Genomic DNA, 16,479 nt, shown 5'->3' with positions numbered 1-16,479 from the left:
ACGCCCAAAGAAAAATGAGAGAGTTCTTGATTGAGAGAGACGTAGACATCGATACAGATAACCCAAAGTATTAGACAGTTCAATTCGGTTGTGAGACGACAGACAGGTCACAGTCAGGGGCGGGACACCCTCCGGGTGGCGCGCGCCTTTCTCTCTCCATCTCTCTCCTCATCGGTCACTTCTTTGGGTCCTTCTTCCTATTCTCTCTTTCTCTTGATCTCTATATGCTTCTCCTTCATTTTTGTCGGTGTGCTAGTGTGTCATCACCACTGATACCTGAACCGATCCTCCTTGAACCAACAGATCTCAACATATAACCTTCAAGCGTTCTGAAATTCCAAATTTCAGATCAAACCTGTGGTCATTCAGGTCGTCGGTTCCATGGGATTCTCCAGTGAATGGCTGGAACAGTCCTACCTGAACTGGAGGCATGCAGCCAGTGCCAGGTGAGTAAAACGGGTAATTAACGAGAGAAAGAAGAGGATGGGAAGCGGTTTTATGGGAAAACTGGGTTCCTGGGAACGAAAAAGAAATCAGAATCAAAGTGGATGATTACGGTGTGAGAAAATTTTTAAAAATTGGGTTGCAATTTTAGGTGATATAGTTTCTGAATTTGTCAACCAAAATTTGTTTCCTTTTCCAGATTAATTCGGATAGTTCTATTCATCACATCTGGCTCTGCATTCCTCCGAACATTAGGTCATATACCAGGATTTTATGCTTTATGGACAGCTGCAATTCTTCTCATTTCTACAGTAACTATCATATTCAATGTTCTTCGTCCACTTCGTATCACTGCTTTCCAAATTCTTGCCGGCATCGTTCTTCTACTTGACGTCGTATTTGCACTACCCGGTTATGAATCTTTATTTCCTGCTCTTCTAGCAGTTTTCTCACTTTATTCTTTCTTTTCACTTCCATTCTACGTTATTCTGGCTACTTCGACACTGATTTCAATTGTTCAAACATGCTCATTTCTACTGTTCGTCGAGCCATTGCATACAAACGAGGCAAGTTTTTATCATTATTATCAATTTGTTCAAAACGAAAAAGAGCAGTTGCCGCTCGCTTCTTCTCTATCATTATCACAAATTTCTTGTTATTCACTTTCTAGTTTTTATGTGGCCGATATATATAATTGCCACATTCGAAATGCACTTTCAACTACACACTTCATTTCACTTCTTTCATCAAGATGACCCATAAAATAGAAAAGAAAAAGGGGAAGGAAATGAAAACTAGATGTAGGCTAATTGGTTTCGTAGTCATATTCATATATTCTGCAATTCTCATAGTTGTTAGAGAAGTGATAAAGAGAAATGTTGATGGCATCCTCGTCGATTATCTCTGCATCGGATCACTTCTTTATATTGTTTTTTGATTGATAGGCGCGGTGAGAGATGATGAAAATAGTACTCGAGATGAAGAGAAGCAGAGATAGAAACGAAATAATACGTGGGAAAGTGTACAATGCCAAATACCAAATCAACTTCCGATAGGCGTAAACGACCCCGAAAGAAAATAATAACTTTGTGGCATTTTGAAAAAAAGAAGTCTGATTTCTGGAATTTTTGATTGGTAATGAAAATTCAAGGGCTTGAAACATATTATCATAACAGGCATTCTTCACCGAAATCCTCTGAAAAACGGATTCCTTTTTCTGAGATTCTTTCTCAAGATACTTTTTTTGACAGAGCGTAGTTGTTGCGATCGGTTTCAAGAGATCCAGAAATATATTTGAATGTCTGCATAAAACGAATGCAAGTAGAAATCTTTTAAGTTCTTATTTTTTGAAAAACTAATTTTGTTTTGAATAAACATTCAGTAATAATGGAAACCAGTGTGAGTTACCGTATTCTGTGAGCTAGAATCTCATCCCAATACTTTCCAAATCTTCTTTCTAATTTCCGTTATACATCTCATTTATACCGGACCCTCTAATGAATACACAGATAGCGAGGAAATCAATTAATTTTCTCTGAATAGTTTTCTGTTTTTTCCGGTTCATTCTTCTCTATTCCATCTCTTTTTTCTTCTATTTTACATCGTCTTCGCAAATAAAACCCCTCCTTTTCTCGCTCCATTCTTTGTCGGTTTTTGCGGGTTTTTGAATGATTGAAATAAAGAAAAAAGATGAACAAAACGATGGCAGTTTGTAGTTGAATGAGTAGGGAAAAACATGAAATATTATTGTTTTCTTTCCATGGATTATATTTGATTCTTTTCTCTCGTCTGAAAAAGAGAAAGTATTTCTTCCTTTCGAACTGACCCAACTCTCCCTCATAGATCGAACTCTGAGATATCTGAAGGAGAGGTCAGAAGAGGAGACATTTATCAAAAATGTGTGACGAGCTACTACTCTCATGTGTCTGTTTCGGAATGCGCAGAAACCCGACAGACGTGTCAAACTTATGACAGAATGAGCATATGGAAGAGGAGAAGAAAAAGAAAAGAAACGGACAATACGGAGGGAAAGAGAAATGGGTTAGAAAGAATTCGTTGGGTTCGGAAGGGGAACAGATTTCTAACGGACAGGGGATATGGAGTAGCAGGGTTTATACACGAGAATATGCTTCTTCAATTCATCAAATTCTTTCAAAAAGTAAAGCCATTAGACCAGTCGGTGAAGCCTCGGAAAGTTGTTAAACCAAAAAACCTAAAAATAGAATGTATTAAAAAAGGGCTTATTGCTCATAAACCACTCTAGAATCTCCACAATGACCAGTTTCGAATCCTCGAGCTAACGCCGTTCCAATCCACACCACTACAGTATACTTTCACATCTGTTTCCAACTTGAACCTATTGCTTTTTTGTCTGAAAAAAGGAACAATAGTTTCTTTCGATTAGCCTTCTTCCTTTTCTCCCTTTTTCTGGTTTTGTGTTGTATACCGAATCAGAAATTGAAACAATTACAGTAACCAATTATACCAACTGCATCACGGCCTCCAGAGGAGGCCCTCTCAATGCACTGCGCACAGTACTTTGAGAGGGCCTCTGTGGGAGGCCGTGCTGCATTCGATTGCATAAAACTATAATCAAACCGTGTTCTGATACTGTAAACAAGTTCTGGAATTCTTTATCTCCACGTATTCTCGTGACCTACAAATGACGAAAATCATGAGGGGCCATTGAAAAGTATAAGTGTTCTTTAGGAGGCTAAAAATCCTCCTCGAGTTGATCTTATCCTTTCACTTCTCAATCAGTCTAAACATTTCAACACCACCTGACTCAAAACAGGACCAATCCATTCATCTTCCATCTTATTGGCTCTTTTCTTCCACACTGCAAATTTCGAAATATCCTCCTGTCGTTTTCTTTTACAATCTCTTTTCACTTTTTTCACACAAAAACGACGACGGTGGTGTCTTCACCATCATCTTCTTCTTCTCCATCTTCTTGCTCTTTGCTGTTAATCACTTGAAAAGTGAAAAAGAGTTACACTTGTTGCAGCTCGTAACCGATCTCTTCTGTCTCTTCTCTCAATTTCATTCGGCAAGAGTAAAGGGAAAGAAGAAGAGAGAAAGAGAAAGAACAGGTGAAGATCGATGAGAGATTTATTGGGTTGGGGTGGAAGTTTAAAAGAGAGAAATTAAATGGAAAAAGACGACACTGGATAGTTTCGATTGGATTTTATGGGAGAGTAAAATAGAAGAATAGAAGAATTAGCCCGAATTCTCTATTGGTTGGATGGATTGAATTTGAAAAATTGAAGAGTTTGGGACTTGAAATAAGTGCATTATCAGTTGTAATTTAAGAAAAGTCATGTGGAAAACCCAGGTTGTTTTTGTATTTTAGGCAGCCTTGACTCTTAATCTTTCGAAATCATACAGATATTTTCACAACGCAGTTTGACTGAAATAGTGTTTACTTCGATGAACATGATATTCTGAAACACTGATTCCGAATACTTTGTTCTTCAATATCTTTTTACTACAGCCTCCCATTCCACATAACTCTTCCACTACCTTGCCACGTGTCCCATTTCGAATGGATCCATTCTGCGGTAAACCTCTCCGAGTCTTTCACAATGTCTGATCTCTCCATCTCACTCTCACTCTTCATAGTTTTACAACGTGCTACTTCTTCTACTCAGAGAGCACACAACAAAGTGTAACCAGCCCATTTCTCAAATCATAGAGTCACTGAACCAGTATACGGCCACGAATTGAGTTTTTTCTTGAGAGAAAATGGAGAGAGTGAGCAAGTTATAAGTGCATACAATGTATGGTTCAATGAACACTGTTCCATGGTTGTAAATGAGAAGAAAAGGGAAAGTTAAGAAGTTTTTGAGTTGTTCAGTTGAATCCTTGAAACGATAAAGGGATGATTGAAGAAATGCAACGTGCTGGAAGTTTTATAAACGAGTATGTGGGACAGAGTCTAGAGCAAAAATTAAAAACAGACTTTCCTGATGATACAGAGTTTCCAGTGTGTGTTGAATTAGGTTAATTTTGCAACGGTTTAAAAAATCTATGTTCCAATTTGCAAACACTCGAAATACTTTTACACCAACACTCTAAATGTCATTCTCGAGCTTAAAAAATGCTTAGAAAACATTATTCCAATTTTCCTAATTCAGCTTCTTGCCATCATCGTCGTTCATATCTGGACCAACTTCACTGGAATTTATTTATGCTCAACTGCTGACCGTCTTGCTCGTAATGCTTTCTTGTCAGCCAGAAACTCATCGGAAGCCGAATCAACAGCCGAGTTTCAAAGCAATCGTTTGGTAAGTTGTTTGTATATTTGGTAGAACGACGGAGCAAATACAAAAGAGAAAAAGAGAAGAAAATGCATCAAAAGACACACGAGAGAGGTGTCAAATCGTTTCGTTGCGCAGTCATTTGTAAATACGAACTGTACGAACACAAAAGGATGAATAGAAATGAATACTGCCTGAAGCGAATAGAAATTTGAGTGTTTTGATTGAGGGAGATTATATTGAGAGAGAGAAATGAATTGTATCATATTACATGTAATTGATGGAGAGTTGAGAATGATTGAGCCGAAATTCGTTAAAAGGGAAACTGATTTCAGAACAAACTTCTCTCATCATTTCTACCATTTCATCTTATCAATCAAGCAAGACATCAAATTACACTCTACAAACCACATTTGTACAACGAAACTTATTCACAGGTAAGATTTTCTATTTTTCTAAAAAATATTTGTTCCGATTCCTTCTAGACAGTTATTCCCAGTCGAAATGAAAATGCTTGAGATTTGAGAAAGTTTACACTAAAATTAATGGAGTAAATTCAGATCTGATCAGAGAAGAAATTGCTTTGTTACTCTTAAATCTCCCAGGAGAATCTCTAATAATGTTATCAATTGCGAATACGACTCTGTAAATTTGTTTAGAATACCTTACAAATGTTAATTTTGTAGGAAACTCGCTTATTATACAAACTCCTAAATCTTGATATTTTCAAAACCTGAATCAGAATATTTTTCGGCAAGAAATGCATCCTGAATGCAGGAACGTTTCCTTCGTATTGAGTTCAGTAATCCCATCTTGTAGGTATCAGTTGCATATGGACGGCTGGTTGGATTTGAGTCAGTTCTTGCTCAATGTTCATCAATTGACGCAGCTCGAGTATTGAAAGAACTTGACAACAGAATCGAACGATTAGCAGCAACGAATGGATGTACTCGTGTTTCATCTGAAGGTATCACTGCAGTCTGTTCCATTCCTGGAATCGATTCTCAACATGCTTCGAAACTTTGTCGATTTGCAATCGAATTGGAGACACTCATCAATTCATTTCGAGATGCAACAGGTGCTGACGTTTCTGTTTGTATTGGAATTGATAGTGGTCCTATAACTGCTGGAGTCGTTGGAGTTTCCAAATGGCATTATGATATAATTGGATCTGTTTTTGATAATGCTCTTCTCATGCAGAGTAATGCGACTGAACCGTAAGTTCTCTTTCTCCCAAATTCACAAATAAGAGCAAATGTTTTCAGAGGAGTGTACGTATCAAATGAAACTCGTCGATTCCTCTCACCAACAGGAGACTTCGAGTTGGAAAAATGCCCGATTGGATGGAAGCTCTACGGACATTTACCATCTCCTGAACTGTTTCCAATTAATAAAAGGTAAGATGGAACGATTGAACAATTCTTTGAAAATCAAAAAATGATTCAGATTCTCATTGGTGACAGTACCCCAAGCCGTGAACCGAGTGCTCCAAAGCATTGTCGCCATGAATCCAACACTGAAGACGATGGGAACAAATAAGAAGAGGAAAAATGAAAAAAGTCAAGAAAAGTTTGATATGAAGAAAGAGAAAGTGGAACACTCTACAATCATATCCTCAATGAGTCAACGATTTCGAAACCCAGGATTGGAAACAGAATATCATAAAGAAACGGATAATTGGTTCATTCCATCTCTGGCGATTTCCATTTTCTTTTTGGTTGTTTATGGGATATATCATATGCTTGTTATGCCAAGACTCATCACTAGTTTGGCATTGATTGTTGGTGCTTTGACTGTTATGTTCTTCATTCTTCTCATGCTCTACATAGATTATTTTCATGTGAGTTTTTGAAATTGCGAGTTTGATTTATTTTCTTTTTGATTTCAGACATTCTCCCAATTCATTACAAGAACTTCAGCTGGGCATGCGGTCAGTATCATTCTGATCATTGTCATTCTGTTTGTTTGTGGAATTGTGAATACGGTAAGTTAGAATTAAAAACGCCAACGTTTTTGATAGCCGTATTTATGGAGCCATCGAGTACATACATCTTCCTACCAATCTTTCTATAAATTCATTCATCGTTTTTCAGTTCTCATGCCCTCAACCAAATGCTCCAGATGTGTGCCAAAAAGCCCATTTCTCCACGTATTCATTCGCGATGTGGACCATTACCACAGCAGTTTTTGTTCGTTTTCCATCAATGTATTTGGCTGTTCTACTTGTTATCTCTCTACTCACATATGGTCTTCAAATCTATGTAACAAGACCAGCGGAATTCGGACCAAGAGAATTTATGACTGAATTGGATCTGACTTGTTTCCTGATCTCACTGGCTTCACTAGTTTTTGTTCATTCGAGACGATGTGAAAAGCTGCTTCGATTAGATTTCTTAGCAGTTGTAAAAGGAATTGAAGAGACTTCAATGAAAGATAAATTGATCAATCTGAACAACCAAATGCTTCTGAATCTTGTGCCAGCTCATGTTGCCCCTGGAGTCATTCAAAAAGCTGGAGATGTCTGGCATCACTCTCATCAATCTGTTGGAATCGCGTATATCGCTGTGAGTGGATTCGATCTAGAAGGTGAAGCAGGAATCAATGGATTGAATTACGTGTTCTCACACTTTGATCAAGCGATTTCAAACTACAAAGGAGTCGAAAAAGTCAAAAGTGCTAATCGTTTCTATATTGTTGCTGTTGGTCTCCTGCCGGATGCAGCTCAAAATGTGAATGAAACTCCATGGACAATCGGAGAACTTCTGAGTACTCTTGCTCATTTTATCATCAGTATTTCACAGTTTTCATTAGAAAACGAGTTCCACGTGCAGATTGGTGAGTCATTTTGCTTAAAATAACTCATCAATAATTTCATAATTTTGACAGGTGTTGACTGCGGAAGTACACTTGCCGTCGTGACAAACACCGATCAGCCACGTTATGAAATTTTCGGTGAAACATTGGATCGTTCGAGAACACTGATGCAAGCAGCTGGACATGACACAACTCTTGTCTCAGAAGAAGTCTTCTTGGCTCTTCGTCCACGTCCATTAAGATTCAGTTCACAACCAGTGAAAGTGGCAATGAACTTGAATGCTTATGAATTGGTTACTGGATTTAGAGATATGTCAGTTGAAATACCAACAATGCCAAGAGAAGAACAAGAAAGACACACGCAAGGAATGGTTGAAGCACAGTTTGCATCTCATTCCAGAATGTATGATACACAGACTTCTGAGGTAATACTTGATTTGTTATATAAGAAATTAATAAATAATAAATATTCAGATGGCATCATCGATGGCATCTTCATTCTCCTCTGAATTACGATCAATCGATGGAGACGCTGAAACTGATTCAGATTTGGAATGGATTACTCCAGAGACTGCGTTGATGAAAGAACCACAGAGAAATCATCGATTTGTTATGAAGAATTCAGATTATGATCCATATCGAGAACCAGTTCATAGAAATTTGAGAGCAATGTCAGCGGAACAAGACTATCGAAATAGGAGAGTTCAATCTGGGTCTGATATGTCCGATGCTGAATATGGTCCTACTACTAGTAGAGCGAATAGCAGAAGTAGCTGTAAGTTTTTTTGAAAATAGAAAAGTGTAAATGAAATTTCATGTATTTAAATTCCAGGTCGTCGTGGTTGGCGTCCATCATCTAAAAACTCGCTTAGAAATGGATTTGGTCTTTTCCGAAAAGGATATTCGGATAATGAACAATCCACAGAAGGAATCAATCAGATAGAAGCAGCTGCGAATCGAGTTGATCGGATGATTCAAGAATTGAACGCGTTCGGAGATTTCGCTGAAGTAAAACCTCTGGAGTATCAGCCGTTCCCATCAAATTTCGGATCAGTTAAATCAATTCATCGTGCAATGTCATCAGCATGTCATACAGAATACGATAACGCTGAATCTGATGCGGCTATCTCGGATGTTGAATCGAATGCAAACTCTGTTTCGCATTCGAGAAATTCGAAATCGAAACAGAAAAGAAAATGGAAGGATGCAAGAAGATGGCATCGAGATGCAGCTGATGGAGATACTGAATCTCAATGTAGTAGTATGACTGGAAGTATCGATTTAGACCCGATTCGGTTAGTTCTTTCTCTTTTTGTTTAAGTTACTCAGGATTTGTGATGCAGTACTGACAAAGTAACTACTTTTTAGTTTTAAAGAAACTTTTTCATTAACTCAAAATAGAAGAACTTCGTCAGACATTCTCTATTCATGGTTATATTTTATTTCTTCAGATGGAAATCAACTCATTCAATTGGTTATGAGAATGAATATGAAATGCAAAGTGATGTTGAAGGATTAGCTCTTGAAGAAATGGCTGCACTCTCTCGAGACATTCGAAACAACTTTGGTGATTTCCAACTTGCAACATTTGATGATATTGATCAGGACTGATCACATCTCTCTCTTTTGATACATATGATACCTCTTTCTCTGTTTGAATCTCTCTCTTCTTCCAGTCTCTCCCAGAAATCCTTATTTAATAATTTACGGGTAATCATCAAAACGTACCAATATTTTGCTCAACTTGTTGCCTTCAAATCCCAATATTTTCACCCGGTTTTAATTTTTTCAATACTTAAATTACCGTTATTTCATTCAACAAAACGGTGTCTGTTGTTGCCTTTCTTTCAAATGAATATTTTGAATTTCCCTGTTTCGAAATAAATCTCAAACAACGCGCAAACAAAGCAAAGAGAACTGCCGACAAAAGAGGGATATACCGAGAGAGAAATGAGAGGGAAATGAGTCAGTTTCTCAGGGTCACTTTTTGAAAAACTGATTTGAAAAAGAGAAGAAGAAAGAAGAAGGAACTGACAGGAGAAGAAGTGACATTTGAGACAAAATGTGCTCTTTTCGACAACAGGTTACATATACTTCCCGTACGAATTGAAGCGTATATATCGAAGATATTGATCAGATTAGAACATTTCAATATTCAAAGAACACATCGGGTTACTGTAGACATCAGAGATGAAGCATTTTTGGACTGTTGTTTGTTTACTGGGAGTCAGCTTGAAACTGTGTTGTTTGATTTATGGTTTTATTCAAAATATGATGCTTATGATGTAACAAAAGAGTATATATATGATGACAAACCAGATGTATTTCGAACATTTTCCTAACGATTGTTTTTGGATTGTTAAGCCACTCCGAATGATTTTATGAAAATTAAATTTTCGGATCTTGCTAGCGAAAGTCAATTTTTTTTGGAAGTAAAAAGAAAAATTACGGTAGAAGATTATTCTTGGATTTCCAGATTTTTTGTTTAACTTCAGAAACATTATTGAATAAATTCAAAACTAATGTAATCAGATTTTGAACTCTCCTCTCATAACCAGACTTGTCAAAAATCGGGCCGGGCCGAGATTTTTCTTGACCGGGCAGGGCCGGGCCGAAATTTCTCTTGGCCCGGCCCGGCCCGGTCGGCCCGGATTCAAAAATGGGAACCCGTTTTTACCAAATTTTATTTGAAGTTTTTCGAAAAAATAGAGTAAAAATGCTTAAATTATCATACATATTCACATTTTTCAAAAAATTTCCAAAAAAATTCAACAACTCAAAATGTTTCAAAACGAGCCGAGCGGGCCGGGCCGGGCCGAGATTTTTTCTGATTTCGGCCCGGCCGAGATTTTTCCTTTTTTCTTTCAATAAAACACATTCTAAAATGCCATAAAAAGTGAAACAACAAAAATAATAGATCCACTTTTCGAGCGTAAACAACCGTATAAGTTTCCTTTGTACTATATCGGAAGGATCACAAAAAGTGACAATATCAACATATTTTTCTTTGTGATTACTCACCGACCCCCCTCAATTTCATCAGTCGCCAACCAAAAACTTTTATTGTCTGTCCCTTCGGTGCCTTTTCTCTTTTTCCGACCTCTCTCTTTCCCTAAAATTCAAAAGAACACAAACTCTGTTCCCATTTCGTTTCCTCTCTTTTTCTCTCTTCTTTCTCTTGTTTATCTACTATATTTTTTGTTTTTCTTCTCGGTTTTTGGCGTCGTCTCATCGACTTCGTCAATGTTCTAACTAGAGGCGTTTTTCTCTGATCTTCTCTCATTTCCTCAGTTTTCATTCTGTCTCTTTCATCTGTTTGTCCACAACTAAGCTCCGCCCCTTTTTAGGTCGTCCCTGGCCTCGAAGTTAGTTTTCATTGCTGTTGACACTCTACATCGACTGCTATCGAAAATGGTAAGTGACGCTTTCTGCTTGAAAAATTCTTGAACTTCAACAGAAGACGTTAACCATGTGAGAAGAAATTGTGGAAATAGTTTCTTCTCTTACTATTTTCAGAACGAATGTTTTAATGATCTAGTTCTAATTTTGGTATAATTTTCAGACTTCTCACGAGAACGATACTCCTCTCCCTGTTCCGTACACTTCCCGTCTCGGACAACCACTCGAGGCTGGACAGACTCTGAATGTTCATGGAAAGATCAACGAGGGAGCTCAAGTGTAAGTCTCATGTTTTTAAGCTATAGATAGATACCAAACCACATGGAAACTGAGTAGAATTTTGACAAACGCCTTTTATAATTTCAGCGCTGAGCTTAATCTTCTTCGCGGTGGAGGTGAAATCACTCCAAATACCCAAGTCATTCTTCACTTGAAACTCAACTTCAAGGACAAGAAGATCGTTATGAACAGCTACGATGTTGGTTTAAAAAAAATTGTATTTATTATTTTGAGGTATTCTTTTTCAGAACGGTGTCTGGGGAAAAGAAGAGCGCGAGTCGATTCCATTCAAAGCTGGAGAAGACTTCGATCTTCGCATCCGCGTTCTCGAAGAATCATTCGAAATCTCTGCTGACAACAAGAAGATTCACGAATTCAAATATCGTCTTCCATTCCAGTCGATTGAATATCTTTCTGTCCGTGGCGAAGTCTCCTTGAATGGAATTCATTGGGGAGGACGTTTCTATCAATTGCCATGGGAGACTGGATTCCCAGCTGGACATCTCGAGAAGGGACAGCGTATTCATTTGTACGGAGTACCAAAAGGTGATCGTTGGTCATTCGATTTGGTCGCTCGTAACCAGGATGTTCTCTTCCATTTCAATCCAAGACTGAAGGAGAAAGTTGTAAGTTTCAGTAAATCAACTCTAATTTTATGAATGGGAACTGATAAATCATTTCAGGTCGTTCGCAACTCCCACCGCAATGGATTCTGGGACAATGAAGAGCGTGAAGGAGCCTCTCCATTCAAGAAAGACGTTGGATTCGATTTGACCATCATCAACGAGGAGTTCTCGATCCAAATCTTCATCAACCGCGAACGCTTCGGAACCTTCCAGCATCGTACTCAAAACCCGATCGGCGACTACATCGGACTCAGAATCGACGGAGAGGTCGAAGTTACTGGAATTGAATTCTCTCATTAATTGACTAACTTCTACTCTGCATAAATGTAAATTGCATATTGATAATTAATGATATTATATTTTCCATTTCTCGAAGCGTTTTCTAATAATAAAAAATGTCTGAAAGTGAAACATTTATCATCTGGGTAGGCTAATAAAACGCTCATCGTATCAAAGCTTTGTAAGCTCATACAAGTAGACAGCGAAGGGTCGCTAGATTACAGTTAAATTGTATTCTATACAGGACATTCTACACTACATACAAACAATCAATAAACAAGAAAATGATAAAAGAAACGACTATTAAAGGGAGATAATAGGTTACGGAAATTATTGTCGTTATTATAAAAAATTACAGAAGATGACTAGGGCCAGGTGCCATATGGTATGAGTCGCCTGCTTCAGAATATGGTTCATATTTTCCAACGTCGATGAATTCGTCCTCTTTATCTTCACTTGGAATTTCGAGAGCAGTGTGAACACTTTCGTGACTTACAGCCGAAGTACTCGGCTCGAGTTGATTCTTAAGACGTTGTTCTTCGGCTAGTTTTGCTTGAATCTCCATGAACATTTCGTCGTGTTTTCGTTGTTGGTACACATTTCTTTCGATCGACTGCACACGTTGAACAATGACTGGTTGAATTCCAAGAGCGAATGCGGTGCGAGTCAACATGTTGGCAGTATTATGACTGACAACTTGTTCAAGTGCCAATTGTTTCAAATTGATTGCACTGCTGATAATATCATCACAGAAATGCCCGATGACTCCAGACCCTTGCATTTGAGACCAGAAATTCATGGGATCTAAAAACGAAGTTCCTATTTTGTTTTCGCAATACAAACACAAACCATTTTGAAGACAGTTATGGATTTCACCGTACGGTGAACATTCTTGTTGTGAACGATTCGGTGGAGGGAGCGAATTATGATCACTGATGGAATGTTCGGATCCCATTGGTGGAGGTGGTGCATCTGTGAAGAACTCATCGAAAAAGTCGTCTTGTGGTTCGAGTTTCACGAATGGTCTTGGTTTATTCACACTTCCTCGCGGACGTCCTCGAGCTTTTTTCACATCTAAAAATATATGCTTGAAAAACTATATAACTGAAACGAAATAAAAACTTACTCGTCTTTCTATCACCACTTTCGGAGTCTTTTCCGGCAATCTCATTTTCTATTTCAGTTTTAAGTATGATAGCATCAGTTGCTCGTTTGTTTTTACGAGCTTGAGCTGCTTCATCGGTTGGAGCATTCACATAGTTTCGACTCTGACACTTTCCGCTGCACCGATTAGGATGATCGTAGAAATCAATGGTTGACGCTTCCATGTGTGTTCTGAAAAATGAAATAAATCCATGTTAGTAGCGTTCGGTGATTATTTATTTGATAAAAATTGGGATTTCACGTTGAGTAAAGTATACTTTTGTGTTATGACTTGAAGAACTGTACCTGAGAGAAGATCTTCCAACACGAATGCTTGCTTTCCAGTCTTTCTGTCTTTCTTTGTCACCACGAACTGTGAATTGCTTTGGAGAAAGCAAGTCATCTGAAATTATATTTTATGGACTGGTGACGAAAAGAAAACTGACTTCCGACTTCAATGCACGGCTGATGAATGCCTGGGCACATGAACAAATTCAAGTGCATTTTTCCAGATGTGGCACCACAAGTAACAGGAACTGTTGGTGACGAGTCTCCATCAGGAATAGTAATTTGAAGCGGAGTCACGGGCCGATGAAAACTCGAGTCCGAGTGTTGCGATTGCTGAAAAATGTTCAGGGTAGCGTAACCAAAATTATTTTTCGAAACTTACCGCATACATAATTTGATAGACCATGGATTTATCATCTTCACGAACAGGAGCATGCTCAAAATGAACAGAAGAAGGGATCAGGGGAGGAGCATGTAGTTCTAATTCTTCAGTTTTGAAACCATTGTGAGAATTGGGGAAATTTTGAGGTGACAGTGATGGGGGCGGGCTCATCGACATCACGTCTTCATCGCACATTTCGACGTTAAACGTCCCGATGATTAACTACGTGAATGAGGCCGGGCGGGACATATCAAGTATGGCCACGTTTCACGTGAACTCACGTTAATTTTCACGCCATTATTTTTTGCAATTTTTTGCGAACTTTTATTCAAAAGGGTGTTAGAGAATAGCGTAGAAAAAATACACAGAAGATTTCGAAATTTGAATTATGCAATAAAAAATGTAGGTGGAATTGAGTTGCACTCTTACTAATGGAAAGCAAATGGTAATGATCTTTATACCCTGGGGAGATAGGTGAGTGAATAGTGACGAGTTTTAGTAAAATAATTTCGACGAACTTTTATAATTTTTGTCACATGATTTTTAGTTTAGTCATTTCGCTTACCAAGAATTTATGAGAATCAGTTTTTAAAAATTATCAATTTTGAGTTTGGATTGCTCTGCATTTCTGCGTAAAGTCTGATGCCTACAGTACTCCCTAAGAGCGGCAGTTCAAATAAGAATAAGCTTCCTGTCTGTTAAATGAATCAAAAGAAGTCACAGATGATCAGTTTGCATCTAAAATACTATTTTTCTGACAAAACATGATTGACAGTTGCTGTTTCGATTATAGTCAACTCCAGCATTAGATCATGAAGATGGCAAATTTAGTTATTGGTCCAACACCCCACCCAACATGAAACTACTAGTAACAAACAATCTAATATGATAGTATCTTTTTTGTTTTTGTTCAAATAGAAACCTGGTATCGTAAAACGCAAAGCATGTTTTGTTTTTTAATACAAAGTTTCAACTTGCTCGTTGTTACAAAACCATAAGAGTTTGATATCAATCTGATAAAAAAGATACTCCAAACCTTCTTCCATGCCAACAACTTTCTTTTCATTCCTTCTTGTTTCTTTCTTACAGAACAGTACCCCCTTACTTCTTCTGACAGCCTCATAGCTATATTAGGACAAATTCCTTCTGCTGATAAGCTCTTGTTTCCTATCAGACACTATTTACACTACCTCTATTTGCCATATAATATTATAACCTTGGTTTTGAAACCTAATGAATCATAATACGTTTGAATGTTGTTACATTGAGTCCCTTTTTGTCCGGCCCACCTCATTTTAGTGTCCCTTTTCTCTCTCTTCAACATCAGACAATGCTGCTCCATTCAATTCGTTCATCTCGCTTATCGGTATTGCCCTGAAAAGAGAGAGGGTGAGACACCTCACTTATCATAAATTGCGGCGAGACTGCTCTGATTGCAAATTGTCACCGTTTCGGACACGTCTCAATGTTTCATTGGCTCTTCTTGCTTTTCTGAACTTCTCTGGAATCATCCAGTTCCGGTACGAAGAAACGTATAGGAACATGTCTACCATCATCTCGATAAGATTCTTATTCTGAATTCATTCAAAGCTGTAGATTCCTCATGTTGTGTTATGCACTCTTCTTTGGGATTTCATAACAAACTCATTCATTTTTTGCAAGTAGTCACAATGTTATGTCTACAGGTGTTACCTCTAACATCAAAACATCCATTGTTTTAGATTTAAAAACTCTCTGTGAAGGTCATATCGTCTCACTTGACATTCGAAATCTACTCATTCATACTTTCCATTTTCGTAGTTATTGCAAATTTCTGCTCACTCCAATAGTGCACTTTCCAAGATTAGTTGAATTATCAGTAGTTAAAACATAAATAGTCCTTCCGAATTATGAATTAAAAGCTCTTTCCAGTTGACTACATTTCCAAACATTCTGAACATCTTACTCCTCCTAGACAAATTGTTTTCCTTTCTGTTGAGTTCTAATTCTTTATCTTATTGAAAATTTTCCTCTAATTATCTTTATTCCCAACGGCTCAATCCTTCAATTTGCAGAAGTCTGATGGGCATGACGAATATGATGACGACGTCGTCAACTAACAAAAGGAAGGCGTGTGTCATCGACAACCTTCTTGAGGTGGGTTGATAAATTACCGTTTTACTTCAAATCTTATTTGTTCCGTCAACTCTTGATGACTGTATTCAATAAAAGAACGAAAGACCCCATTGCCCTTTTATGAATATTTGATGAAAAGGTTTAGAAGGCGCCGCGCGTTTTGATGTGTTTTTGGTCACTTTTGTAACCGTTATTTGCATATGACAGACCGACCGGAGATGTCAAAATATTATGAACAAGAGAAAGATATGTTCCGTAAAAAGAAGGAGAGAAGAAGAATTGTTTGAATTGTTATTGAGTTGAAACAAAACTAGAAAAAGCAAGAATACGGTAACTAGTGTTCTTTAAAACTTGAACGTAAACATGTTTTGTCAAGTTATTTTTCAAATAGGATGTTGACTAGGATGTACTTAATTACGGTATCGGAATTATTTCTTTAAAATTTCGAATT

General features: G+C 37.7%; 3 protein-coding genes across 3 annotated transcripts; 2 read left to right on the top strand and 1 right to left on the bottom strand.

The window, feature by feature from the left end:
• Window positions 1-381: 381 nt before the first annotated feature.
• On the top strand, window positions 382-9,128 carry GCK72_009739 (uncharacterized protein; the record flags this gene model as incomplete). The annotated part of the gene is made up of 13 exons (XM_053727514.1): window positions 382-446; window positions 644-1,010; window positions 4,581-4,730; window positions 5,039-5,140; window positions 5,523-5,920; window positions 5,969-6,100; window positions 6,150-6,543; window positions 6,592-6,687; window positions 6,797-7,538; window positions 7,590-7,942; window positions 7,992-8,292; window positions 8,350-8,812; window positions 8,969-9,128. The coding sequence occupies 13 exons, from the start codon at window positions 382-384 to the stop codon at window positions 9,126-9,128; spliced, it is 3,723 nt and encodes a 1,240-aa protein (XP_053587091.1).
• Window positions 9,129-9,788: 660 nt separating this feature from the next.
• GCK72_009738 (uncharacterized protein) lies at window positions 9,789-12,121 on the top strand (the record flags this gene model as incomplete). The annotated part of the gene is made up of 6 exons (XM_003113176.2): window positions 9,789-9,802; window positions 10,865-10,931; window positions 11,080-11,195; window positions 11,283-11,394; window positions 11,444-11,821; window positions 11,879-12,121. 6 exons carry the CDS (start codon window positions 9,789-9,791, stop codon window positions 12,119-12,121), a joined length of 930 nt encoding a protein of 309 aa, XP_003113224.2.
• Window positions 12,122-12,452: 331 nt separating this feature from the next.
• GCK72_009737 (uncharacterized protein) lies at window positions 12,453-14,108 on the bottom strand (the record flags this gene model as incomplete). The annotated part of the gene is made up of 6 exons (XM_053727513.1): window positions 12,453-12,904; window positions 12,950-13,174; window positions 13,227-13,435; window positions 13,550-13,646; window positions 13,690-13,864; window positions 13,914-14,108. 6 exons carry the CDS (start codon window positions 14,106-14,108, stop codon window positions 12,453-12,455), a joined length of 1,353 nt encoding a protein of 450 aa, XP_053587090.1.
• Window positions 14,109-16,479: the final 2,371 nt, after the last annotated feature.

The sequence above is a fragment of the Caenorhabditis remanei genome, chromosome III (assembly GCF_010183535.1).
Source record: "Caenorhabditis remanei strain PX506 chromosome III, whole genome shotgun sequence".
NCBI classification, from domain to species: domain Eukaryota; kingdom Metazoa; phylum Nematoda; class Chromadorea; order Rhabditida; family Rhabditidae; genus Caenorhabditis; species Caenorhabditis remanei.
The sequence above is the reverse complement of the archived record's forward strand: the minus strand, read 5'-3'. Positions and strand labels throughout refer to the sequence as shown.